This window comes from Eschscholzia californica, unplaced genomic scaffold (assembly GCF_041429995.1).
Source record: "Eschscholzia californica isolate CP2 unplaced genomic scaffold, dmEscCali1.0.p SCAF_2, whole genome shotgun sequence".
In the NCBI taxonomy this organism is placed as follows: domain Eukaryota; kingdom Viridiplantae; phylum Streptophyta; class Magnoliopsida; order Ranunculales; family Papaveraceae; genus Eschscholzia; species Eschscholzia californica.
The window spans coordinates 40,841,513-40,868,510 of record NW_028238309.1 but is presented as its reverse complement, the minus strand read 5'-3'; the positions used below and the strand labels follow the sequence as shown (position 1 = coordinate 40,868,510).

Below are 26,998 nucleotides of genomic sequence, written 5' to 3'. Positions count from 1 at the left end.
ACCCGAGCACCCCAGCACCCGAGCACCCGGGCACACGGGCACACGGACACGCGGGCACACGAGCACACTATAAGCTCCCAAGCACCCAATCACCCGAGCACTCGAGCTCCCGAGCACGCGGGCACACGAGCACACGGGCAAAAGAGTCTTTTCACTATAAGCTCCTAAGCACCCGAGCACCCGGGGCCCCCGACCCCCGGGCACGCGGGCACACGGGCCACGGCCCAAAGGCCCATAAGCTCAATTAGCCCAATTAGCCCAAGTAGTCCAAATAGCCTAAATAGCCCAAATAGCCAAAGAGTCCAAATTGGTTAAAAGCCCAAATGCCTCACATGTGTGCGCGCGCGTGTGGGAGCCTTCTCTACACCACCATGTGCTTTACAATGAGTTGTCAAGCAACTTATTATAAGACACCTTTAGTTTCACTAGTTGAGAGATGTGGGACATTAATTGTCTAGAGAAAGAAAGCTTTGAATGTCATCTTCCTTCTAGAGGTGGAGCCCACCCATGTGCTAACTAGAAGACAAATAGTCTTGACTAGTAGTGAGTGGGTGAGACTCACTCTCAATTAATTATTAGATGGTAATGGGCCCAACCATAGAATCACCCAAATGAGCCCAACCATTGTGTAAACCCAACAAGCATCACTTTTAAACTGAAATACAAATGAAATCAAGAAATAAGAAAACACACAAGAAATATCGGCTCATTGAAATTCGCTAATTAAAACTCACATGGGTCCGAAGAAACAAGCAGATTACACACTAATTCACACTCTCTCGATAAATTGTCTAAAAATGTTCGGGACGTAAAGACATGGGAATGCATGAAATCTCAATATTTTTCCCATTATCCTAGTCAAAATGGAGAATTTTATAGAAATAAGAACCAAGGCTTCCACCACAATTAAAACAATATATTTGGTGCATGTTTCGATCTCTCTCAGTCTTGGGTCTCGTCCATGAAAGTCCAATGCCATGAACCGTACCCCAAAAATATTGTGGAACTACAAAATCTCCTCACATGTGTTTGTATGCATAAAGTCAAGCATCTAGGATCTCTTTCATCCCCAACATTCCATTTTTCTAGCTAAACACCTTTATTGGATCAATTAGAATGTTAGGAAAAATTCGTCGACCTACTTGCCTGTTTGTGTTTTCACCAAAACATGAAATTTGCTGTAAAAAAAACAAAGGAGAATGGCCAAAAAAAAAAACAAATTTGGCCGACCCGCATTAGTTGGGAAATTTCTCTCTCTAAGCAGCTATGTCAATGAGAGCCGACGACATAAACTTCTGGTTGTAGTCATACCCCTTTTCGCAAACCACTTAGCATATCTCGATACATAAAGTCAAGCGTTTGAATAGAAAAAGAAAGCTCGACTTTATGTACCTAGTCGAACCCAAAACTTCTTAGTAAGGTATTATCAGTTTTTGTTTTGTGTGGCTTACTATTTCTTACCTAAAAAATGTTAAAACACAAAATGCTACGTGTTTTTCTACCAAGAAAATGTCACATGGCAAACAATTGAAACATGCTATCCATGGAGCACAATCTATTATCTATCCCCCATAAATAAATTCCTGGTGCACTGTAAATATCAGGAGTTGAAATGTAGTTTCGGTAACTGAACTCAGTTGGAAAAGTTCAATTCCCAAATTGTCAGAGGGTTAAAACGGAAATTGCAAAAAAAAAAAAGGTAAAAAGAAATAGAAGTCAAAGTGGTGGGTTATGAAAAAAGCTGTTGTTATTTACTGGTATGGTCGGTGTCTGAGAGGGGGAGATTCCAAGTGGTTACACGAACGGTGGCGCCGCCGGCTCCTTCGGATTTTATGCATACAGTAAAAAGTCAGCTGTTGCTGGCGGCGGTGTGTCCTTTTCCCAGGACTGGTAGATTCTAATACTCATTATGGGGATGCTGTTATATAGAACTGTACTTTTGCTCAGTTATACAGTTAGTCTAACAAAATACTCCGTACTTAAAGTTGGGAGACTTTAAAGGCAATGTCCCAAATTGTTATAAGCAATTTCGCTAAAGACAATATCTGGTTTTTCAAAAGCAATATGTGCTTAAGAGGCAATGCCTAAATCTGAGTTTGACCTAACCCACCGACAACCTTCGACTGGCGACCTTACCTAAAGAAAAACTCTCTCTTCCTCCATCTTCTTCTTCCTCATCTCCTAATTTTCTGTATACTCTCTCCCCTGTTAGAAAAAAACATGTTTGTGATTTGGGTAGGGTCTATGTTTATGAACTTCCAAAAATGTTGAAAAAGGAATTAGTTAAAAAAAGTGGGGAATTAAATCCATGGTTGTCTCTCAACAGGAAATTGGGCCTAAGGCCTAATTTTTGGATTTTTTTGGTTAAAAAGACATCTCATCTTTTTAAAGAGCTAGGTCCCAAATAACTTTTCAAAATGTTCTTGGAGGACAAATTTGTAGGCACTCACATTTTTAATGTCAGAAATATCATTTGTCTAATAAAAAAATACTAAAAAAGACAAATTTTTAATAAACTAGGAAGTTGTTTTCTACCAATGAAAAAATCAAACGAGCGTGGTAGATTGGACGATTTTTTCGAGTTGATCCTATAAGGTCGAAAACGATTTCCTAATTTTTTGTCATCAATATATTTTAGGTTTTTGTAATTGGATCTCTTTAATTGTTGTTTGAAGATGATTTTGAAGGTTTTGAGTTAGTTTTTTGTGAAGAATTCTAGAGAGAGAAAGTTGTAATTTTCAGATTTTCCATCTTTAGGATTGAAGTAATTTTTTTGCTATGCTAGTTATGATGTTTTGATGTTTATGTTCAAACTTATTTGTTGGATTTATATGGAAGTTGTGGAAGTATAGTTGATGCAAGGAATGTGTTTGATAAAATGCTTGAAAGAAATCTTGTTGCTTGGAATGCAATGTTAGTTAGTTATACAAGATTTGGGTTGGTTGAGATAGCTATAAAGTTGTTTAATGAAATGCCTGTGAGAATGTTTGTTCTTGGACAATCATGATAAGTGCTTATGTTCAAATTGAGAATTTCATGAAAGCTTTGGAAGTTTTTCGAAGAAATATAAAAAGATGGTGCCAGAGCTTATAAAATGACTATTATGATTTTGTAGGCGTTTTAGCTAGTTTTTTTTTATACAACATTCTATTAGACAAAATATAATAATTTGTAACAAAGTCAATGTTAAATCAATTCAAAAACTAATTTGTAAACTATTTGCAAGGTGTTTGCAAGGTTATAGCAAGGTTGTGCAAGTTGTTTGCAAGGCACTGCAAGCTCATTGCAAGGCAGTGCAAGGTGTTTGCAAGGCAGTGCAAGGTGTTTGCAAGGCTATCCAAGGTGTTTGCAAAATCATGCAAGGTGTTTGCGAGGCTCTCCGAAGTGTTTGCAAGGTTATGCAAGGTGTTTGCAAAAGTTATGCAAGGTGTTCGCAAGGCTCTGCAAAGTGTTTACAAGGCTCTGCAAGGTGTTTGCAAGGTTATCCAAGGTGTTTGCAAAAACCATGCAAGGTGTTTGCAAGGCTCTACAAGGTATTTGCAAGGCAGTGCAAAGCGTTTGCAAGGCAGTGCAAGGTGTTTGCAAGGTATTTTCTTAGACTATGGTTAGGTTGGTCTTTTGACTGAAATAGAAAATTACATAATTGCCACCAGGGAGGTGAAGCCTAAAAAACTCTGATGTATCTTTTTTAACCAAAATCATAATTTCTTAAGGAGTTTTGGCCAAATTCCCCTTCCTTTTCTATCCTCTACCCACTTTCAGAGAAGATGAAGGATTGGTATTATGTCTATTAGTAACATAGTTCAACCATCCAGATAAACCAGAGAAGGTTTTTTTGCTCAAAACTCTAAGAAGGGGAAACTGAATTTGTTGAACCATCACATCAAATTTGCTGAAATCATAATATCATTCCTAAATTTGCTGAACCATGACATATGAGAAAGTGAGATGGGAAAATCTGACACGTGCTTGGTGTTGGACAAATCATTTTACTTCTTAAATCATCTTTCATAATCAAATTATAGGACATAAATGTGGAACCCTAGATCCTGAATCAGCTTCAGCTTTTTTATCTTCCTTTTTAAATTCGATTTGTTGTTGGTAAATATATATTCTCGGATAATTACAGTTCATCTCATCGAGAGAGAAGAAATAGTGTAGAGAAGAAGAACAACAAAAAGAAGACAGAATTCATTTATGTTTTTTAAGGTTGTATAGCCGCCCGGCGATCTTTACCGGAGAAGAAGGAGGTGGCATTGCCTCTAATCATAAGTGGTCAATCTGTTTTGACCAAGTCTTCGGAGCAAAATACATTGTCTCTAACAAAAGAACACATTGCCTTTAAAATTTCCCTTTAAAGTTTGGTCTTCAAATTACTTGAAGCACCAAGAGAAATAAAAATTTATTAAACAAGAAACTTTTGGAAAAAAAGTTACATCTTTTTTCTATATTTATTTTAAAAGTGTAATTGAACTACTTTTTTTTTTTGTTTTGTTGAGAAGTGTAATTGAACTACTTGAGTTAAAAAATTTATTGGTGTAATGGAACTACTTGAGTTAAAAAATTTATAGGTGTACTTCAGTCAAATTCTTAATAGTCAAATGCCTTCAAAATGCTTTCTTTAGTTTTTTTTTTTTGTTGAAATCGATATCAATAGATTAAATCAAAACGTTATTACAATACTTATTAACTAAAATACAAGGAACATTCCTCCACACTTTATCTCTCCGATTCTTCCTCGCCCATTTTGCTAATATGTCTGCATTATGATTCAGCTTTCTCCTCGTAAACTGAAAGTTGATCTTCTGGAACTGGTGAATGTATGATTTGATTTTCTTTATGTGCAAGATAGATTGCCATTGAACTGCATTTTTGTCATTACAAAGATGATTGATAAGATTAATATTATCGCTTTCTAAGATTACGGACTGGTGATTCATCTCCAAGGCCCATTCCATCCCAAGAAGGATAGCCTTGGCTTCACATTCTTCACTATTTCTCGCCCTACTAGATTTAACCTGAGCTCCGATGAATTTAGATTTATCATTATGTGCAATTATGCTAATACCCATAAAAGATGAAATGTCAATAAAAGAGGCGTCAACGTTAATCTTTATCATATTATTCGGTGGTGGAAGCCATTTTTCATCATCAGTAGATAGATTCAATTTACTATCCTTTTTACTAGGTTTTTTGTTTAAGTTCGGGTAGTTTTCAATCATTTTAATAATGTTATGTAACTCATTTATCTCATGTTGAAAGCAGTGGTCACACCTAACCTTCCACAGTACCCAAAGTACGGTAGAAAGATGAATGTTACCTTTGGTGTAGCAGGCATTCCCATTCCCTTCCCAAGAGAATATCCAGTCCGATATGGATAAAATATTCTCTGAGATTATATCGAAATAGAACCAAATGTTTTTGGCTGAGGCACAGTGTAAAAGCGCATGTTCAATAGATTCGAAAATATTGCAGTTGGGGCAGTTGTACATGTTACCTATATATTTACCAATTCTGCCTCTCACCGGGAGAGCTTCGTTGCATACCTTCCAAATAAAATTTTTTATACGAGGGATGGTCGGGAGTTTCCAAATGAAATTCCAGTTGCGCGTAATCAGGGTGTTCGTGGTAGTGCTGCTGGTCAGATACTTATACATCGAGGCTACAGTAAAATTACCCGTCTTGGTAAGCTTCCATTTCAATTGATCTTTTCCTTCCTGATTAATGGGTAAAGTTTTGATAAGATTAATCGTATGGGTATCAAAAGTTACCCTGAGAATCTCTTCGTTCCATTCATTATTATTGATCAACTGTGCCACTTTAGTAAGGGGGGAGTTGTTAACATTTGTGAATGGAGTGTGAAGATCGGGGATCCAACTGTCAGTCCAGATAGTTGACAAAAATTTCTTCTCGTATGCAATGATGTAATGCTTCAGTCATCTAAACTTTATTTTATAATTTGTATTCATTAAAAAATGTAGAATGTTGTATAACAGTTTGTATAGCTATTTTGTATTTGGGCTATCCGTGGAACTACTGAACTTTACTGTAAAATTGTTGTTAGGTTGTTTTGCCTGCAAATAGTATAAAGTACAAAGTTTACTGGTAACTGTAAAAAGGTAAAAAAAAAAAAAAATTGTTGAAATTAACTAAGAAAATCATTTAAAAAGGAGATTTAAATCCTACCATAAACGAACCTAAAATCCAAATAAACGGGCGTAAAGCTCATCAAAAGACCTTTTGTTTATACCTTTAATAACTCCAGTTTAACAAACTATGGATTTCACTTCCATTGGGAATCTAATCCGAGACCTCCAAGATTTCGGAGTCCAACTAAAGCTACCATCTGTTGGCGAGAACGGAATGTTAGACACATTAATAAATCCTTATAATTCCCACTAAAAATAAAACTTGATTTTAATAGGGGTAATTCTTAGAAAGGTCAAAATAATATTGAAAATGAGTAGAAAAGCACAAAACATTTGAAAATTATTATTCAGGTCAAAAAGTGTGCAAATACTAAAATACCCTTTTTTGTCATTTTGTGTAACTAAATTCTTTTATTTTTCATTAAACTTTAAATTGATATAACTTTTGTTTGAGATGTCGGATTTCTATAAAAATTATATATTTAGAAATGATTTTTTATTAGCATTCTAACAAGATCCATTTTCAATATTTTTTTTCAAAAAAAAAATCCAGAAAAAAACGCGTTTTTTCTGCAAACGTGTTTGCAACAATCTGTTATGCAAACGTGTTTGCAAAAATCTTTATGCAAACGTGTTTGCAACAATCTGTTCTGCAAACGTGTTTGCAACAATCTGTTCTGCAAACGTGTTTGCAACAATCTGATCTGCAAACATGTGTTTGCATAATGTAAACTGCAAACATGATTTGCAAACAATACATATACGATTTCGGATTGGAGATCTTGCAAACTCGTTTCGTGAAGAAAATTCAAACTCCAATTTATAATCAACAATTTATTACAGTCGGTTTGTTGGGTCCATAATCAATGCACAATTGTAGTGCTGCACCATTACAATCATCTCCAACACCATACCCAGAAACCCCACCTGTAACTAAAACATAAAGACTATGGTAATGCTACATATCCAGACAACAATTTCATTATTTCTTCCTCAATCTGGAGTAGTGGTACTCCACCACCACCACTGCCACCACCTCCACTGGATGAGTGTGATCCTTCAAACACATTTGACAAAAAATCATAAGAGCTTCTCTTGGATACTCACAGTTAATATAACAAGCCAAAATTAAAGTCCATGAAATCACATCTCTAATAGGAAATTCATCAAACACCTTCTGTGCACCTTGAATAAACTTACATTTTCCATGCATATTAATGAATGCATTCCCAAGTAAAAGATCTTACCCAAACCCATATCTAATTGCATCTTCATGAATATCTTTGGCTTTAACTAGACTCCCCAACTCAGAACAAGCCTTAGTTTCAATCGGTTTAAACTAAGACAAGATCTCAACATATAGTGTGAAGAAATCCATGTCAATGGATACTAACCCAGAAATGAGTTTCACATAGGACAAACATAACAAACTTACTTCTCATTGGCGTGTAATTCATATATAACCCAACAATATCCTTTGAAAATTATGAAGATTGTTTACTGTTCTTTCTTCTATAAGTAAAGGGTGAGGATACAAGTCAAACACTATCAATCAACTAGCATTACTAACAAAAGGAAGAACATATTTTACACTAATAACTGAACTATACTACATAAAAAGATCACACAAATAGGCAAAATAAAAATCTCACCTTGATGGTGTCATAGTAATTCCACCCAACCTCACTTCTTTTTTTGTTGAGATCACAACCTCACTTGATAATCTGCCCAACAAGCAATACTTGTGTCCAGGTTGAAGCCTCAAAACCCTAATAACCATCACCAATGAAACATTAATACCTAAATAAAGTCCTAACTAAGAAGAAAATAACGAACTTCAGGGCATCAAGGATAACCATCCTCTTAGTCTTATCATATGGTGGTGGAATACCCTCATAAGCTTTCAATCATGAAAGTGCAGCAGCACCTTAATTTTATTGTGAGGAATCATCATAACATACAAAGAAAAACAACGATTTCAATCTTACTAGCTCAAATCACAAGTCTAGGGTTTATTAAATTGACATTCAATGAAAAATAATCAGGGTTTTAAAGACTTACCCATGAATGGTTCTCCAGAGGATTTTAGCTGGAGCAGGGAAATGAATAGGACCATGAGAAGGTTAGTGTTCATCCTCTTCCTGAGAAAACGAAGGTACTTCATTTTCTGACGAACAAGTCCACCGGAAAGACAGATCTCTTCACAACGAACGACGACAACTTTCTGGCTATTGAGAAGTTCCTTGGCGACAATGGAAGCTAGGCGACCGAGCATGTGGTGACGGGCAACAACCACCACTCTCTTAGCACAGATTCCTGAACCAGAAACCATTTCCTCTCTCTAGTTTCTTACTCTCCCTCTCTCTATCACTCTAGGTTTTGCTTTCTCATCATTTTCCTCTTTCATCACCTTCTTCTCAACAGTTTCTTCTTTGTCTTCTTCGTAGCTATAACTAGTTTAAGTTCTCTAGGTACAGCACCTATTGAAAAAAACTTTTGCATTTGCAAAATCGGGATCCAATTCAATCTCCTTCCATGAATTGTTGCAAAAACCGATTCATATTTGTGATGCCATTGTTGCCGATAACATCGGAACTCGATCGGGTACTGGTACTGCCATAGTCGTCATTGTTTAATGGCAATCAAACTTTCCAGTCACGATTAAATTAGAGAGAGAAAGTTGAGAAAGACTGGGGAAGGAGAGAGATGGGAAGAAGAAAGAAATCCCTAAAAATTTTGGAATTTTTCTGGAGAGAAAAAGATTTTAGAATGTGAGGTTATTTTGGGAATGAAAATAAAAGAAAGTGACCTTAATCATAATTATCAATATTATTTCAAACTTTACCTATTGTTACACATAAAATTTTGGTCACTTCTATCTAATAGAAAACAATCTAGGCTTTTTTGGTTATTATGATAATTTTCTAACCCTAAATAGTCATTTTTCCATTTTAATAGTGAACAAACAAAAACCCGTTTGTGACACGGTTAGCCATGGATTATTAATGTTTTGTAATACCCATTAAGTAATGCAAATCATGTGTTTCTTAATCATGATTAGATTATCTGTACGTTAGGATAAAGATAAATAGGAAACATTGTTCCATATAAAAACAATAAAAATAAGGACCCTCCATGCACTCATAATTACCATTTGTAAATTATAATGAATAATTCTAATTAGTAGCTTTATGAGGTGAGATAAGAAGAGGAATCATTTATAAGGGTTCTGAGTACCCACCAACCCTTTTTATCAATGAAAAAGTGATTCTTTTAAAGAATATTACATAAAAAGATGAATTTGAATGGCTTCTGCTTGACATTTTTTCTTCTTTCAGTCTATTACTTTTTTGAACAATAAATACATTCTTCTCCTTCTTCTTTCTCTAAAGTAAAAGAGGTAATCATCAGTTATTAATTGAGGAACAGACCCTTGGAGCCCTAAAAGGCCAGGATCCACTTTTTAGATTCTTTAATATGCTTAATTTTATTGCTATAATACTATCATATTGGTTTTATGCAATTTGGGCACATTAGAGTCCCATATGTTCAACATTTATGTCGTAGTAATGACGTTTTCTATTTATTTTTTCTTCCACAAACATATAAGTTCAATACTCTAATTTCAACTATGAGTTTACAACTAACTGCAAAAGAAACTATGAGTTATTTTTGAAAATGCATGTAATTGGTTTGACATTTCAAGCTCAAAATATATTAAGAGATTTGGTTAGACTTACAACAACGAATTTCCTACAATAGATCCTTGCTTTGTATTTGAATATGAGAAATGCAGAGTTTAATTTCATTTTGTTTTAACAATTGTGGAGTTTGAATTGTTTATAAAAATTTTGAATGCTAAATTTTAACAAGTACATAAGATCTCTCTTACTAAGTTGTTATTTGACATGATAGATTGATAGATCAAGAGAATAAGTATTCATACTCAAACTTAAGTGATTTATACATGAGATATTTTGTTAAGAAGGCCAAAAAAAAAGTTTCAAGTGTTTATTTGGAGCACGATGTAATTATAGACCTAATTTTAATAACCTCCTGAACTCCCTATCAACTTTTTTTTTGTTGAACAACTCCCTATCAACTTTGCGAAAAAAAAAATATCCCTATCACCACGAGATTATATTTCCTTTCAGTTTATTTTATTTCCGTGTTGTTTCACGATATTCTCCCATGTTTTCTCTCTTCCACATCTTTTTATTTTATTTTGTTAATGACGCATTAGAGTTCATACGCGTACAATGCTCAATTGAAATGTTTGCGCTGGAAACAAAGATTATATACCTAGTATTCTACATGTAAAGACTTTAGGTTTATAAACTAATCTATTCACTTCTACTGCGTAATATCATCCGCATAGTTCAAAAGATTTCATATCTCATATAGAATTGAACTATGATAGAATGGAAAGATCCATGTTGAAAGACATAATTGTGGATGTACATACATGATAAAAATCTATAGATGTAGCTCTTCCTGCACCAAAATTACTTCGCAAATTGGACAGGCACCTAGCAACAGTGAAGTCTCTGACTAAAATTTCCGGGCATATTATATCTCCGCTCCAAATTTTGCGGGCTCTCAATCCCGGATTAATTGCGGGTTCACATCGCACGACTCCAGAAGAAGTGTGAAGAGAAAGGATGATTTTGTTGACCCACGCGTAAAGTGGGACAAGAAGACCCCACATCCCAATAGTGGGAAACTTAAAAGAGTCAAGTCGGCTCATTGTGGTAATGTAACTAATTAATTAGGTATCATATTTAGGATAGCGGCCCATCTGTCATCGTTACTCCCGTTATCATGAACAACATAATTGAACATTCTTTGAGGCGTGAAAGGGTCTTTAGTTCATTTGTCCGACGTGTCAGCTTGAGTAAGTTTAGTGGTCTCATTCAAGTTTGATTTAATTGAGTGGTAACATTAGATCTCTCTACTGGAGAGACCGTAGTTTTAGTCTTACTGTTTTCAGAAAAATCTAATGGTATCTGCCTCCGAAAAAATCTTATCCAACATTCCAACTGTTTCCAAAAACTGATCTTAAGGGAAAAAATAATCTTACAATGAAAAAAACAGAGGCGAGATTAGGGGTGGTGGACCAGCTAAAATTCAGAAATAGTACGGATTCAGATTGCTTTTTACCAAAAAACACTTAACTCATAAAATTTGACACTTTAACAATTCAACCGGAAAGAAATGTTCATGAGTAACCAACGCGACTCGAATTTCTTATCCGACTTAATCTTGTATCCCACTTAGTCCTCCCTAGCGCTAAATTCTAGTTCCGCCCCTAATAGAAAGTGATCCTTGGTCCAAAAAATCTTGTCTAAGCATTGTTTGAATGATATGTCATATTGGAGAGTAGAAAGTGAGCATGCCAGCCAACAAGCGACCCATGCTCGGGCAAGAATTTTTGGGGCAGGGAGCACATTGTTAATTGATGTTGTCTAAAGTAATGTTCCACTAATCATCTCAACAACTTTTTTTAGATATCCGAGTGGCATATTGTACATGGCGCGTTAAAGATTTCACTTAGTAGGCATACTCTTCGAAAAAAATTGACTAATACTGAAAAACAGTCTTCGTTATCACACGACATAACTAAGTAATGCCATTATATATTTGTGAATGGTCTGTAAGATTAAAAAATGTAAGTAGAATGTAACCAAAACTAGTTGTCAATTCCAGGTAGTGTTCCTACTATCATAAATGCTGATAGGCATGTATCCTAAAGCCCTGTGGAAAAATATCCTAAAAGTTGGTTATTTAAAGATGAAAAAAAATGAAAGGAGATCTCAATGTCTTAGTGTGTGTGGTTTGGACATGTTCATCTTCATCCTCATCTCATCTTCATACCATTCCAGAGTAGGCTCAAAAAGAAACCCTAATTATCAGTATCCATATATTGTCGCACGCTTCTTTAGTGGGGGTGTACTCGCCTCTCACAATAATATATCTCCCTCTCTCTTTACCCTTTTTCTTCACTTACTTTAGCTTCTAGCCCCCATTTGTTTACACAGTTTTCCCTAAAAGTAGCTTCTTTTGGCCAAAATCAATAGTACTATAATTTATCACTTGCATATTTCATGTTCTCCACACGTGTAACAAAATTTTACGTTTCAGAAACAAAGATGTTTTAACATTATATTTCATGTATCGAGACAATCTTTATATTTGTAGATTTAAGAAGTAGAAAAAAGAAACATTGTAAAAGACCTCGTTTCGTCTATTTATATGAAATTCAAATTATAATGTTAACACCTATAAAATAAAGGAAAAATCATTTGTTTCAATAATGTTTTCTAGACAAATTCTATTCAAAATTCATCCCTCCATTTTGATCACACTCCCAGACCTCCGCCGATGTGGCAACGTATCACTTGAGTGTGGAGCAATTGGAGAGAGAATTATAAGAAAATATAGTGATATGTTGCCATATCAGCGAAAGGTTGGGGGAGGGACCAAAATGGAGGGTAGAATTTTTGTGTTTTGTATTTGTACTAGCTCTCTGGCTCTCTGCCCATGTATTAAATGAAATTGGATAAGAGACTTGTTAAATTATTGTGAGGAGATAGAGATGGCTAAAGTTTTGGGGAAGGAACTCTATAAGAATAAAATGTGGATGAGAAAGAATATCAAATCAGAATTATTTACAAAGATTTTCTAGTATATATTAAAAAAATGTTCTCAATTAGCAGCAAAAATGAAGGGTTACAAATCACTAATGGATTTATCATATATAAGGTAAGAAGATAAGGTTACTCGCCTTGTTAACATGGAATATTACTCTAATTGTATAGTTTTAGGTTTTAAACTTTAATTAATAAACTTCTCCTAGATTGTGTGGTTCTCAACAAAAGTAGAGAGTGATAGCTAGCACATATGGGTTAAGAACGAAAATGTTATTCTGTCAGACTTTCAGATTGTTAGAATCTCGACCGACTTAAGTGGACTGACAAAATTTAAAAGAGAAGTAATATTCATTAATCTATCTCTCTTAGAGAGTTAGAGTCTTAATCCATACATGTCTACCTAAGTTGTTCGAAATCTTGCAAGCCTAAGAGTCACGCCGAACATTTGGGTTGATTAGAGAGAGAGAGAGAAAGTGGGCATGGTATGGGTCCATGTATAGAGAGACCAGGAGGAACATATTCGGAAATTATTATTAACCGCACGGCACTAAGAAAAGAGAAGAGGGTCAAAATCTCATTTCAAAACTTAAATCATTACTTGTTCCACTAATCAACTAATAAAGTTAAAGTCTTCTTTTTCTTCCTCTTGATTCAAAAAGTCAATTCCCCATTACTCAATATCCAAATATATACTCACAATATATTGTATAGTCCCGAGCCAAATTGGTTGTCAGAAATGAGTATTTAAGAACACAAAAAAGAGTGAAAAAAAGCACTTTTTTTAAAAGTGAAAAAATCTAATCTAATCAATAGGATAATAAGTGAGTGCGGTTTGGGTTGGTCGAGGGGCTTGAACCCGCACCAGGCAGACATATCCCGTTGTACAGGGGAGATGGTGGAATTCTTGTTTTGTGGGAGTTCAAGTGGCTGGTTTTTCTCCTTCACTACAATAACGATGGGAGAGAAAGTTAGCACAAACTTACAACTCCCTAGAGAGATAACGTAGGCCCAAAAATTGAAGATAAATTATGGTTTGTAAATGATGATGCTGGAATCTGTCTTCTGATCTCCTTAGTTACTGTTTATCTTTGCCGTCGGTGATGAGATGGTGGGGGGGAGGGGTTATTTTTAAAGACACTTTGACTCTCAATCAGTTCAGCTTTGCAGGTTGAAGTCCATTATGGAAAGGTACGGATTGGATCCCTTTTGAATTTGGGAGCCCGATGTTGGAATTGAGAAAAACCCTGGGACTCCCAAAATTCAGGGGCTCCCACATTGGGAGCCCGAGCCCCACATTGATTTTGCCCTTGAAGGATATGATCATATCTTGAGATAAGGCAAGAAAATATTCGACGCATCTGGCCTTTTGCGTCACCGACAACATTGCTCTCTGTCACAGCGGAACTCAAGGTGTTGAGCATACTTCGGCAGACACTCTCATTCCACGACTCAGGCTGCAGAGCTGACATGGAACCACCCTTCTGCTTGCTTTAAAGTCATGACAAAGCTCAAGGTGCCTAGGATACTCGTGCAGACCTCGCATATCAAGGCTCATGTGGTAGAGCTTTTTCAGGTTCATCTATCTGTGGGTTTAGTCAAGGTGTCGTTCGTCCATATTTAGGGATCTGACACGTATCGCCCAGGTCAAACAATAAATGTCTTTGATTGGTCAAGGCTGAGGGCTTTGCACGAGTTATCCCACTCCTTAGCAGAATGCAAAGATGCCAAGGAATTGAAGAACTCAATACTTCTTTACATGGCATGGTTAGTCATAGGCAAAATTAATATCATCAATAATTCTAATCTGAATAGGTAAGCCATACTTTAGGAAAAGCAAGAGGTATTGCTCTGCGTATCTGTGTTTGTATTTTCTTTTGGGGTTAAGGATCTACTTCATTAGCATGCCTCATGTCCTTGCTCATGTCACCTCGGCGTTTTTGGGGGTCCATTAAAGTCATATGTTGATATCCTTCCAAAGATTTACTCGGTAACCTAAATGATCCCTCGATGTTAATGTTGCAAGTTGTGCTCTCGCCAGATGGCCATAACTCGGACGTTTCGTGTGACAAAGGTGATCCACCATCATCACTCCAATGTATGACCATTTTTCTATAAATATTTCTCATTCTCGCTCATCAAGCATCTCTTACGCCTTCAAGTAAAAACTTAAGACCCCTTATATTCTCTATTGAATCTCTGAACTTTTGTGCTTCGCTCTTATCTTTAGAATTCTATTTTACCATTGATTTATGTCTAGCATTGAAGGATTTGTCTTCTTCTTTTGTTTAGAAAATCTCCCCCTGAAGTTCTTTATAAGTCTCAATATATCTCTGCATCTACCAGGAGGTTTCATTAGCGGTTTATCTGTCGACTCAAACATCCTGACTACGACTTGAAAACTGGTAATTCCTAAATTGACAATTCAAGTTTATCTGGTCATCAGAGAATTCCTTCCCCTGTATCTCTATCTTGTTCGAAAGCCCCTAAGATCCTCTTTTAAACCATCATGGTTCTTTCGTCATGTAAAATTCTTTTAACTCTCCTATTTCTACTGTTTCCATCACCCTATGGTCTATAGTTCACCGAGAGTTTCACAGTTTCTTTACATTAATGGATCTCCTTGCTCAACGTGGTGTGAGGGGCTGAACTCGCGGGTCGTAGGGTCAACAAAGTTAGACTTTTGACCAGAAATCAGACAGTCACTCGTGTTTATTTGATGGGTACCAACAACGTTCTTAGGCTTAACCTGCGAAAGAAATATAACACACGCCACCGTAAAATCCCTGAGACACCGGGGTGCTGCCTATTAATGAGTCTTTAACGGTTACGTCAATAAATTGGGACAAAAATGGAATATAAATACAGTGACATAACTATGAATAAAAATGGAAATTAAATAAGCGGGTTAGTTCAAATCGACATAAAGTGAAAGAGACTTTACTGATTCCTTAGAGATATAGGTTGGGACAACAATAGGTAATCGGTATAAAGTGACCGCCAAGAGAGAAGGTAAAACTGTAAAGTGTATGCTTGCCTAACTCTTTGAGTCGTCAGGGGAGAGATAATGATAGAGTCATCCTTACACAAAAAGAAATAAAATTGTGGTTGCTTGCTTGTGGATCGCTTCTCAATAGTTAGTATGTATGAGAGAGAAAGTAGGAAAGAAGGGTAAAAGTCGCTCTAGGTATGTATGAGAGAGAAACTTGATTGCCTGTCTTAGAAGAGTTAACAGTCATATGATGTGTAAGAGGAAAAATGGCTTTGTATGGGAGAGAAAGAAAATGCAAGCGTAGGTTTTTCCTGTTGTCAATTGGATGACTTGTATGGTGTTTTCCTTATTGTTTCATAGTGTTTGTTAGAGTAATGTCTGTCACCTTGGATTGTCGTACCCTTCGGTCAACCATCACAAACTTTGTCAGTTGTCACATTAAATATGGAAACAAGTAACCGATGTATTAGTGGGAGCGGATCACTTTAATAGATATATTTGCAGTACTATTTGTCAGTTGTCACCTTGAATATGGAAAAGTGTAATACTTGTAACTGATGTATTAGCGGGAGAGGATCACGGTGAGCGGTCTTCACGTTTATAAGATAACGACTGACCTTATCTACGTTTTACTGTTACCATTTGTCACTAATTTGTGGGATTGGTTAGATCATAAGCCCAATAACCGAGGATTTTTTAGAGCATTCTCGATCGTGGATTTTGGCCTATAGACGTGCTAAGCTTTGCATACCGGAGCAATTTGATTTGATCACCCCTTGTTTCAAACACTGGGTTTTCTAAATAAAGATAAGTCAAGCCACAAGATTTCACGAGGTCTTCTTTAGACGTGGGTTTTTGTCTACCTCTGCACAATATCTTCACCTCTTCATTATCATACTACTAGATTCTTCCCTATCAGTTAAATCTAAATGTCACGACGATCATCACACCTTTATTGTGGTATGTCAGGTGGAGCTAGTGTCGGCACCTGACCTAACATTTTCGCACACCTCTTCTATATCAAAGGGAGATGTCATCCGATCAAGATTACAATGTGATCTATTTGTCAGACAAAACAAAATGACGCAGATCTTCAAGTTTGATTAATTTAGGGATTGTAATAGTTAGCTAGAAACCTACTAAGATGTGCAGTTCATTTGGATGACCAAGTACAGAACCAGTAAAGGGGCAACAAACTCTCTAAGCTTGATGGAAATATATTGTTTGATCTTACACTTTATAGATGTCTTTAATACTCTCTAAGCACCCGATGACCTAACATAAATGGTAACATCGTCAGATTGGTCGTTACGTTTTTAAACAAAACCGCGTCTAACCAGTTCATCCTCTTCTCTGTGCCCAACATTTTCTACCTCACTAAATTATATTTTTTCCTTCTTACATCTCTTGTAAGACCATTCTTATTCTTCATTTTTGGTAAGTTTAATCACCCAAAACCTTGTTATTTAAAGAAAGGGATAAAAAAGAGTTGAAAATCATTACCATTCGAAGAACCAAACATTGGTTAAAAACCCTAAATTCCGAACCATTCAGACTGAATCAGTCCAACTGCTTGTGATATGAAAGAGACTATCCTGCTTGAATGGTTAGAGAGAGCCAAATAAAAGTGAAAGAAAGAAAAGTGAAAGGGAGATCAATTAGAGGGAGAAAACTAAAAGGGAGTGAGAGATTAAGAGAGTGGGCGTGGAATTGAAAGAAAAGTGAAAGAGAAAAGAGAAGAGAAGATGTGGGTGAAGATGAAGGAGATGTCCTTCGACCAGAGTGGCAACGCAAGCAATTTGTTGGATTGGACAATCGGTCAAGAAGATCATCAAAGTCCGAACGATTTAGGGATCGTAATGTTTAGCTAGAAACCAACTACGATCGTCGAATCACAGAGTGATTCTCGACAAACTTCGTCTGGATCCAACGTCGGGTTACACCGAAGAGTGTTGGTTTGATTGGAAGATATGACTAGAGGGATGAGACATAAAAGAATGGATTAGATCCATAAATATGTCCAAAAGGATAAGGCAAAGATAGTACGGAGTCCATGCCAAAAGGAGTATTGGTTTGGACACATAAATCACACTAATGGGGCCCGCCAGACCTAGCCCATTAAGCTATAGGGTGGTCGGACATAAAAGGAGAATCTTATTAAGGGTGAATCCCTAAATCTATTTTTGTGGCAAATTAGGAAACCTAATCAAGGTTTGATCCTGACTTTAAGAATTTTATATAAGGGCCTCATTAGAACAGAAATAGTGGTGGGAAATTCTCAGAGAGATTTCTATCTTTACAACATCAAGTAAAGAAAGAAATAGAGAATAGTTCTCAACTATCTATTTAGTCTAAATAAGAAGGTGTTCTTCGTCTAAATGCCGGGAAGTTCTAGCTAACTTAAAGACGGGAGATCAAGTCGACTTTCCGGGTGTCTCAAGTAGAGGGGCTACAATTGGAGCTCTTGGTCTTCGAGAAAGCAATCATATTAATTCGCGAGAATTAGAGGTTAAGGTAAATCTCTAAACTGTTAGTTCCTATCTAGCTTACGCATGAGATCCTGGGGATATTAGTGTTAGACATTAGATGTCTGAGATTCCGCTTAGAACACTAGGAGACACCATAACCCAACAGTTGCGTAAGAGCCTCTTCCACGTAGTTAATTTTGACTAAGTTTCAGACTAAATCTATACTTGTTTAGATAGTTAAGTCTAAAAGAGTTTTAGACATCAATTTGTTTAGTTTTGAATTAGATTTAAAAGTTATTCAAACTGATATCGAGATTGAAGATTTAAAAAGGTTTCAAAATAGTTTGATTTTTAAAATTTTCGGTTTCGAAGAGAATTTCAAAAAGATAGAGATTTTCATGAATTTTAGAAGTTTTTGAAAATCAAATTTTAGATTTGGAAGTTTCCCAAAAAAGGAACAACATCAAAAACAATTTTTTTTAAAGTTTCCAAGTTTGGCCAAGACACGTCTGGACGTGTCCGGACCAGACGCGCATTCGTCTCGGTAGAAAGCCGATACCATCTCAAACTTGGAGTCTGAGACGCCTTAGGACTTCGGCCTTGAACAGACGCGTCTGGACCAATGGCCAGCTTCAAGGGCTACACCAAGGATGGCATGGCCCGGGCCAGAGCATGCTGGCCCATGGTCGAGCTATGTTACGCCCATGCCAAGACACAACCTTGGCCTTGGCAAGGCCCATGGGCCTTGACCAAGGCTTGTCCCCGACCATTCCGAATTAGGTTCCGGGCCGCGGGGCAAAATTTTTCGAGCCTTGACCCATGTGGGAGTTTTTCGGTCTAAAATCCGATTTTTCTCTTGGTTCCACCCAAATTTTTCCGAAATTGCCCCGGGCTACCCGAAGGCCCAAAACGGGGTTTTCTTAAAAGATGATTTTGGAAATCATAAAGGATAAACCAAAATTTTTCGAAATTGAACCAGGCCATTCGAAGGGCCAAACAATTTTTTTTATCAAAATTGATTTTGAAAATCATTAAAGATAAAACCGAAACACACCATTAGTCAAATTCTTCGAATATAGACTTAAGGTCCGTTTGACATAGAGACATCGACAAAGTATCTATCGGATTAATTACGCATATTTACCTGATTATTTTGAATATTGTATGAATGCATATGATGTGAATGAGAAAACTAGTATGACCATAGAAAGTTATTTGTTTCATTCTTGTTTTAAGCACAAATGTGTGCACGCCGTAATAATTTTAATTTCAAATTTATACGACCTGCGTATCGTTTGAGTCTTAAAATTAGAGTTTCGGGTTTATGAGTCCATTGAAGAAACTTAAGGATGAGATATTGATTCGAATGGGAGAATTCAATGGAGGTTCGAGGGTGGAGATCCAGGCGAACTAAGGAAAAAACAAGAAGAATCGTAAGAAGATTAGATCTTTTAGGCTAGTGGCCATACTTGGATCCATATGTGTTTGATTTATTTTCTCGCGCGTATTTACTTATTTGTTTACGTTTATGTTGTGGATAGTTAGTTTAAAGTTCACTGTAAAGCATCCTAGACAAAATGTAAAAGTCTCTAAAGGAAATTTTGAGAAAAATGCCTACCCAGACTAAGACACCCGTTGAGCCCTCGATCATCGATGGTGGGTCTGCCTCCGCAGGGAGCCATCTTTTACCTTGGGACAACGCGGGTAGACCTATGGCATAGGTCTACGCGTCTAAATAGTTTTACTCAACGAGATCAGCAACAGAGTTTTAGATACCCGAGACAAAAGGATGGATCAGACATTTGGTTGATGTATTCCATCAACCAAGAATCATGAGGGTATGATCAGTGAAGGAGTTCACTCACCCAGGACAACGGGGTTAAGGGCAGGGCCCTAGTCCGCTTAACCTCGAAGAAATGGGGTCTTGGAATCACGTTATTCAATTAAGGAAGGTTTTATATTGAATAATGTCGGAAAATTGAATTTTCCAACGATAATAAGTTGTAACTTTGCAGTTCTTTCTTGTAACTTTAATATGACAAAAGAAAGTGCATTCCATGTTCGTTCACTCATTGACAAGGAGAAGCTGAATGAGAATAACTTCCTTGAATGGAAGAGGAATCTGGGAATCGTTCTCAAATCCGAAAAAAGTTGAATGTTCTAGACACTCTAATTCTGAAACAGGATGCTACTTCGACTGCTAAAGAAAAGGAACATGAAAAGGTTTTTAGAAGAGGGCAGAACCAGTAATGTGCCTGATGTTGGAAAAAATGAAACCTACTCTTCAGGAGCAGTTCATTGACATGGATGCCTACACCATGATTCGACAGCTTAAGAAAACGTTCCAAAAGAAGTGGAGGATAGAGAGGTTTGAGACCTCTAAGGCGTTACTGGACTGTCACCTCGAGAAAGGAAAAATAGTAAGGTCTCATGTTCGCCAAATGATTAGACTCTTTGGAAAATTGGCAAAACTAGGTTTTCCATATAGTCAGGAAGCAGCTACGGACATTATCGTTCATTCCCTTCGTAGTGATTTCAATCAATTCAAGATGAATTACAATATGAATTACAATATGAATGGATGGAATAAAACCTTGGAGAAGCTGTATGCGATGCTTCAAACAGCCGAACAGAATGTAGCAATATTGGAACCAAAGAAGGAGGTTCTTATGGTTCAGAAGGATAAAGGGTTTAAGAAGGCTGGCAAATAGCAGAAGAAGAAACCATTGTCTTAAGAAAAAGGCAAATGAGTTGCCAAAGCCAAGACCAAAGGTTCTTCTTCCGAGGCTAAGTGTTTCTATTGCGATGGCGCTGGCCATTTGAAAAGAAACTACCCTAAGTTCCAAGAGGACAAGAAGAATGGAATATTGGTTTCCGGTTCAGGTATACACATTGGTTGTAAATTTAACAAATACTTAAAATCCAAGACCAAAGGTTCTTCTTCCGAGGCTAAGTGTTTCTATTGCGATGACGCTGGCCATTTGAAAAGAAACTACCCTAAGTTCCAAGAGAACAAGAAGAACGGAATATTGGTTTTCGGTTCAGGTATACACATTGGCTGTTAATTTAACAAATACTTAAAATTCCCTTTCTGGTATTAGTTACCTAATGCTCTGATCATTATGAATGTACATGAGCAGCTGGGAACTGAGTATTTGGCTAAGTGAGAAAAGATCCAAGAGGAAATAGACAAAGCAAAAGGTTGCTGAAAAGAATCGAAGTCTTCTTTAGGCACTAGTCTAGATTAGTTTTATTTTCTAGTAACATCATCTCTGTAATAAGTTTAGAATCAATAAAGAACTTTAGTTCTATATTGAGATGTTATAATAGTGCTTAATTAACTAATCAATGAAATCTAATGATCCTAACTTTGGTTATCCCTGCAAGATGAGACACATCAATGAATCAAATGATTTAGTATCATAACATACATGTGACTCGTGACAAAATCATCCCCATAGAAAGGGATAAGGACAAGGTGTCCGAAATAACCAAGATTGCTTCACAGATGAAAATATTTGAACAATCAAGTTTTCACAATCGAAGTAAAGAATCATCTTGACAAGAAAGTAGAATCATCTGAAAGGATCGATGACATTTGAGTCAAATACAGATGTTGATCATCATAAATTTTTACAACTGCATTCCAGACCTATCCAGTTAGAATTGTCCAATAGGACAAAATTGAAATCTGTTAAGACAAAATTTAAACTTGATGAGTCATACCCTGACCTCTAAAAGATGTCTAGACACAGCTTTCTTCCCACGTAAAACCTACTCCGTCTAAAGCTGAAAAGATTCCATAAGGATATGAAATTGGAAGAGTTCCAATACTGTCCTGTTTTAGAGCCTAAGAAAGCTGAGCATGTGCAAAATAGTTTGCAGGGCACAAAATTAGCAAGTCTAACCAAATCTTCGTAGGTTATCTAGAAGAAACATAAAGCTTCTCCACAAAATCAAAGAACAAAGTTGTTGTTGCTCGTGATGGTATCTTCCTTATAATTTATTAGTCAAGGAAGATAAGTGGGAGAAAAGTATACATCGAAAAGTTCGATGAAGAGCAACAAACTGTTAAGATCAGTAAATTTAGTTTCCAAAAGGAAGGGATAAATTCCAAGAGGAAGGAATAAAGGTAAAGTTAGACGAACTCTAAATACCTACCGCACAAGACGAATTAGATTCGCAAGAAAAGAAGAACTCTCAAGTAGTAGAAGTGTCTCGAAAAGGAAATGTCTCAGAGAGTTGAGAATATTCCGCTTGTTGTTCACAACCCCTTTTAGGTCATAATGGCTTACCTATCTAGTTCAGAAGATTGAGATCTTGATAAGCCATGGACCTGCGCAGAACTATGACGGAATCTAACTCTGAAATTTGCTTGGAGCCAAAAGATCAAAAATGAAATCCATGTTATCAAGTTTGGAACTTGAAAATTTGGTCAATGAAGTAACCTATTGGACGCAATTAGTTTTACAAAGGAGAAAATAAAGAAGGATGGAATTATTGATATTTCGCAAAGCTAGACGAGGAGATAAAGACCACAAATTCATAGTATGAGACTTTACATCCGTCACTAAGCTTAAGTCCATAACGATCACACTAACACATGGAGGTCGAAAACCATATTCCTTAATGAACTTCTGGAACAAGATGTGTACTGGACACAGTCTAAAAGGTTATTGGCTCTAGAGGTTAGTAAAATACGCAAGCTTGAGAAACCCATCAATGGATTGAAGCAAACAAGTAAGAGTTTGAATCTTCGATTCAACAAGGAAATCAAAGATGTTTGATTCCTAAAGAATGAATAAAATCTTGAACCTAGAAAATTTCAAGAAGGTTAGTGGGAGTGACCCGGTTTTCGAGGCCCGGTATGTAGAGGACATACTAAAATTAAGAACAGCATTATGATGTTGAACACAGTTTAGAACTGACTCAATAAAGGACCACATAAAAGGATGAAATGCTTTTGGGCATCAAAGATCTATAAGGATAGATCGAAAGAATGGTATGAGTAAATCAAGAAACTTACTGAGATAAGATTCTTGAAAGGTCCAATGCAAAAGACTCTAGAAAAAATTTGAGTCAAATCTCATAACACAGAGCTCTACAAGACTCAGAGTCCGTTAGGCTCTAATGAGCAAGCAATTATGAGAAATATGTTAGGTTATGGTGTCTCTAGTGTTGGTAGCGGAATTTCAGACATCTAATATGTATAACACTAGTATCCCCAGGATCTCATGCATAAGCTAATAATGAACTAAGAGTTAAAGATTACCTTAATCACTAGTTTTCCTTCGAACCTTTCCAATCATTTTTGAGAAGATCAAGAGCTCTAATTGCAGCTCCTCTACTTGGGACAACAAGCAATCACCTTGATCTCCCACCTTTTTGTTAGCTAGATTACCAGTGGTGGTTAGATGAAGAACAACTTCTTCCTTGACTAGATAGATAGTTGAGATAATTCTCATTTTCTTAGTTCTACTTGATGTTGTAGAATAAGAGAGCTCCCTCAGAACTTCCACCCCTTATTAAAGTCTTAAGAGACATTATATAGAACCATACGTTAGAGTCCAATCCTAATTAGGTTTCCTAAAAAGCCCTTTTGAAATAACATTAAGGAAATAATTAGAAATAGAAACTAGTTTATATTTCCTTATTTCCTTGCTTTGGGCCGGCCAAGATATGCCCTGAAAGGGAAGATCTGGCTGGTCCCCTTAGGTTGGTCGGCCAGGCAAGGGAAACCCCTATAATGGGCCCAAAAACCCCTTTTTAGGTGCCCGACCCAAATAACCCTTATTCGGCCCTTTTGTACTATCTTTGTCCAAACTTCCTTTAGCCTTTAGGGGCATATCTATGGGTCTTACCCATCCAAATATGTCTCATCCCTCTAGTCATATCTTCCGATCAAGTTGACACTCTTTGTGTAACCCATTGTAGGATCCGGACGAAGTGAGCCGCGAATTGCACTACACAAAATAGGTTTATCAAGGAGACACATTTTTTAAATTGGTCCCTAATAAGCCTAAACTAGGGACTATTTTTTATTGGTAATCCCTAATACAATGCTATTATTAAGGAAAACAAAAGATTAAAATAGACACTACAAAAATTTGTTTTCCGCTAAATTTTTTTTAAAATAACTTTTTCATGTCCGACGATTTTTAACCCACGCCCAATTCCAAACCCTCAACTTTGAAAATTACTTGTGCCCACGATTTTACCCTACACCCAACTCCAAAACCTAACAGTTAGAGAGAGAGCAGGGAGAGAAGCCGAGAGAGAGAGAGAGAGGGAAAGCAGGGAGAGAAGCCGAGACAGAGCAAGGAGAGAAGTCAAGAGAGAGAAAAGTTAAAAGGGAGAGAGCTGAACAACATATCTGCTCAAAGAAGGAAATTCTCTCTCTCAATAGAAATCACCACCATGGCTTCTCAAACATGGAGATTCTTTCGGTTCTACCCACTTATTAGGGTTTTGTAAGTATTCGAATGATTTTGATTATTGATGAGCGGATATTTTTTACCATTAAGTTATAATATTATTCCGTTTTTTTGTGGTTCGTTTGAATGAATTTGAGGGTGGATTTCTTTTTGGCTTCTATAGTTCTAGTGATTAGATTTTACAATCTACATTCTGTTTCTTATTGGATTTTGGATATTTTGTTTACTGTTGAATGTGATTCACATTTATGTTTTTCGTTTGGTTTCGTTTTCTTATCCAGAATTTTGTTTGAATTGTGTTTGTTAAAAGACAAATTTCTTTTCTTATCTTGAAAGATTAAGTATCTGTATTGCAATGTGTTTTTCCTAGAATTTACTGTGATGTAATGTATGTGTAGTTTCAAGTTTTATGAAGTTCATAATTGATTTTTGTTGGTTTATAATGAGTATGATGGATCGAATCATCTAGGATCTAAGTAGTTTACCGACCCACCCGAGTGTCGGAGTAGACCGAAACCTGGGGTATCCTGAGTCAACCGCAGTTCGAACTTATATGTCTAACACTTTGAATTGTTAGAATTTAATTAAAAGTTTATATTAGTGTGTTTTTGGCATATATATAAGTAAATAGCATATATATATTAGTGTGTTTTTGGCATATATAATGATATATAAGAATTAGTGATAACTCGGTTGAAAGTTGAAACTGAACTGAAACTCGGGTAGAACTCAACCGAGTTACTCAGCTCAGGGTTATCCGAGTCTGGGTTTTTCAAGACAAAAGGCCTTCATTACCGATAAACAACTATTATTTTTAGCATAGTATTCTATGCAACTTTATAGCTGCAGTCTGCAAATTACATTATTTTTAGCATTGTCACATTCTCATTCTAATATTTAGTATATTATTTAGATTGAAGAAAATCCCAAAAGAGATGCACACGCAGGTGCACCTACATCATAGGTGGAAATGTTCTTCAAGATTCACACAAAGAAAAATAATACACCGATAACACCAGAACCAGCTCAAAAGATGGATAATATGAAATTAACTAATGTTATATTTCTTTTCAAACAAACGTATTTTCGCACTAAATTGAGCTTCAAATATTTGAAGGACGAAGTGAGGGACTTGGTCCGTCAAGCTAATCAAGACGAATTACCTATACATATTGATGGACCGGATGCCATATTTTAGAAGGTCATGGGATCTGAAAGTAGAGTCTTTGTCCGTTGTTATGGAAAAGGAACTCTTAAAACTATTTGGGGAGAATCACCAAAAACTAAACCTAATGCGAACGACGAAGAGGAAAGTCGAACAAATGGAAAATGAAGCTGCTGAGATGAAGGCTTATTTCAGGCGATTCGGCAACCAAGAGGTATTATCTTAGATATTATAATTTCATTGAATTTAGTATTACAAGATGCCATAGTAAAAATTCATATATGACTTTTGCAGGTAGACACTTCTACACCTAACTTCTCATTTGGAAGTTCTCCTACTAGTCCAAATTCAACCACTCATTGCGATTAATATGAGGTGATTTTGGTTCCTATAACGTATTGGTTTCTTGTTGAGTTAGACTTGATGAACTAGTATTTCATTAGGTTCGATGAAGTATGTAACGAGAAGAAAATAGTAACCAAGAGACCTAATAGAAAGTTTGTGTTCCATCACAAAAGTGGCAACAATAGATTGTAGTACCCACTAGGCAAATTAGAGTTGTAAGATATATAGTAGATGTGTATCTCTTTAGTGTTATTGCTGGTTACTTCATGTTTGTTATGAAACTGAAATGTCTCTTGCTCTTCCACTTTGATATCTTTGATATTCTTAATTAACTATTTCTTAACCTGTTGTTACTGAATGTTTGTTATATTATACTCTTTGAAACTCTAAACCCTTTGGTTGACTTCAATGTTGAATGTATTAATATGTTAAGCAATATTCATGTATAATCTTTCATTCATTTTTATTATTATGTGTTGTTTTGTTTCAGTGCGTGAATCAAGATGCAATATGAAGAAAATGACATTTGGATACGAACATTTAAAGCAAAAACAACAACGGATTGAGTTTTGGTGTATAGCTATATAGTTTGCTAAGTAATATTATGGTTAGACATGAAAACTTGAAGTATTGGGTGTATTAGAAATTTAAGTTTGAGTTCAAACATTACTTCTTGTTCGATTGGTTTATATCAGTAAAATGTAAGTTTCTTTTTGTTGTTTTTAGAGTTTATGTGAAATGGATAAAATTATTTGTTTATAGCAGGGAATGTTAATAGGCAGAACTGCCTGTACCAAT

General features: G+C 36.2%; 1 protein-coding gene, 1 long non-coding RNA gene and 1 pseudogene across 2 annotated transcripts; 1 reads left to right on the top strand and 2 right to left on the bottom strand.

Annotated features, from left to right (window-relative positions):
• Nucleotides 1-4,658: 4,658 nt before the first annotated feature.
• Nucleotides 4,659-5,222, bottom strand: LOC147557940 (uncharacterized). Its single transcript, XM_086658964.1, has one exon. It carries the CDS (start codon nt 5,220-5,222, stop codon nt 4,659-4,661), a length of 564 nt encoding a protein of 187 aa, XP_086515090.1.
• Nucleotides 5,223-7,771: 2,549 nt separating this feature from the next.
• On the bottom strand, nt 7,772-8,486 carry LOC147557939 (large ribosomal subunit protein uL13w pseudogene; annotated as a pseudogene).
• Nucleotides 8,487-15,088: 6,602 nt separating this feature from the next.
• Nucleotides 15,089-26,802, top strand: LOC147557938 (uncharacterized). The gene is made up of 4 exons (XR_015233509.1): nt 15,089-15,201; nt 25,604-26,069; nt 26,150-26,230; nt 26,691-26,802. It is a non-coding gene; the product is annotated as an uncharacterized LOC147557938 (long non-coding RNA).
• Nucleotides 26,803-26,998: the final 196 nt, after the last annotated feature.

Bases quoted from the DNA above. Each gene is read 5' to 3' on its own strand.
- LOC147557940 (XM_086658964.1), bottom strand. From the start codon at position 5,222: ATGATTGAAAACTACCCGAACTTAAACAAAAAACCTAGTAAAAAGGAT.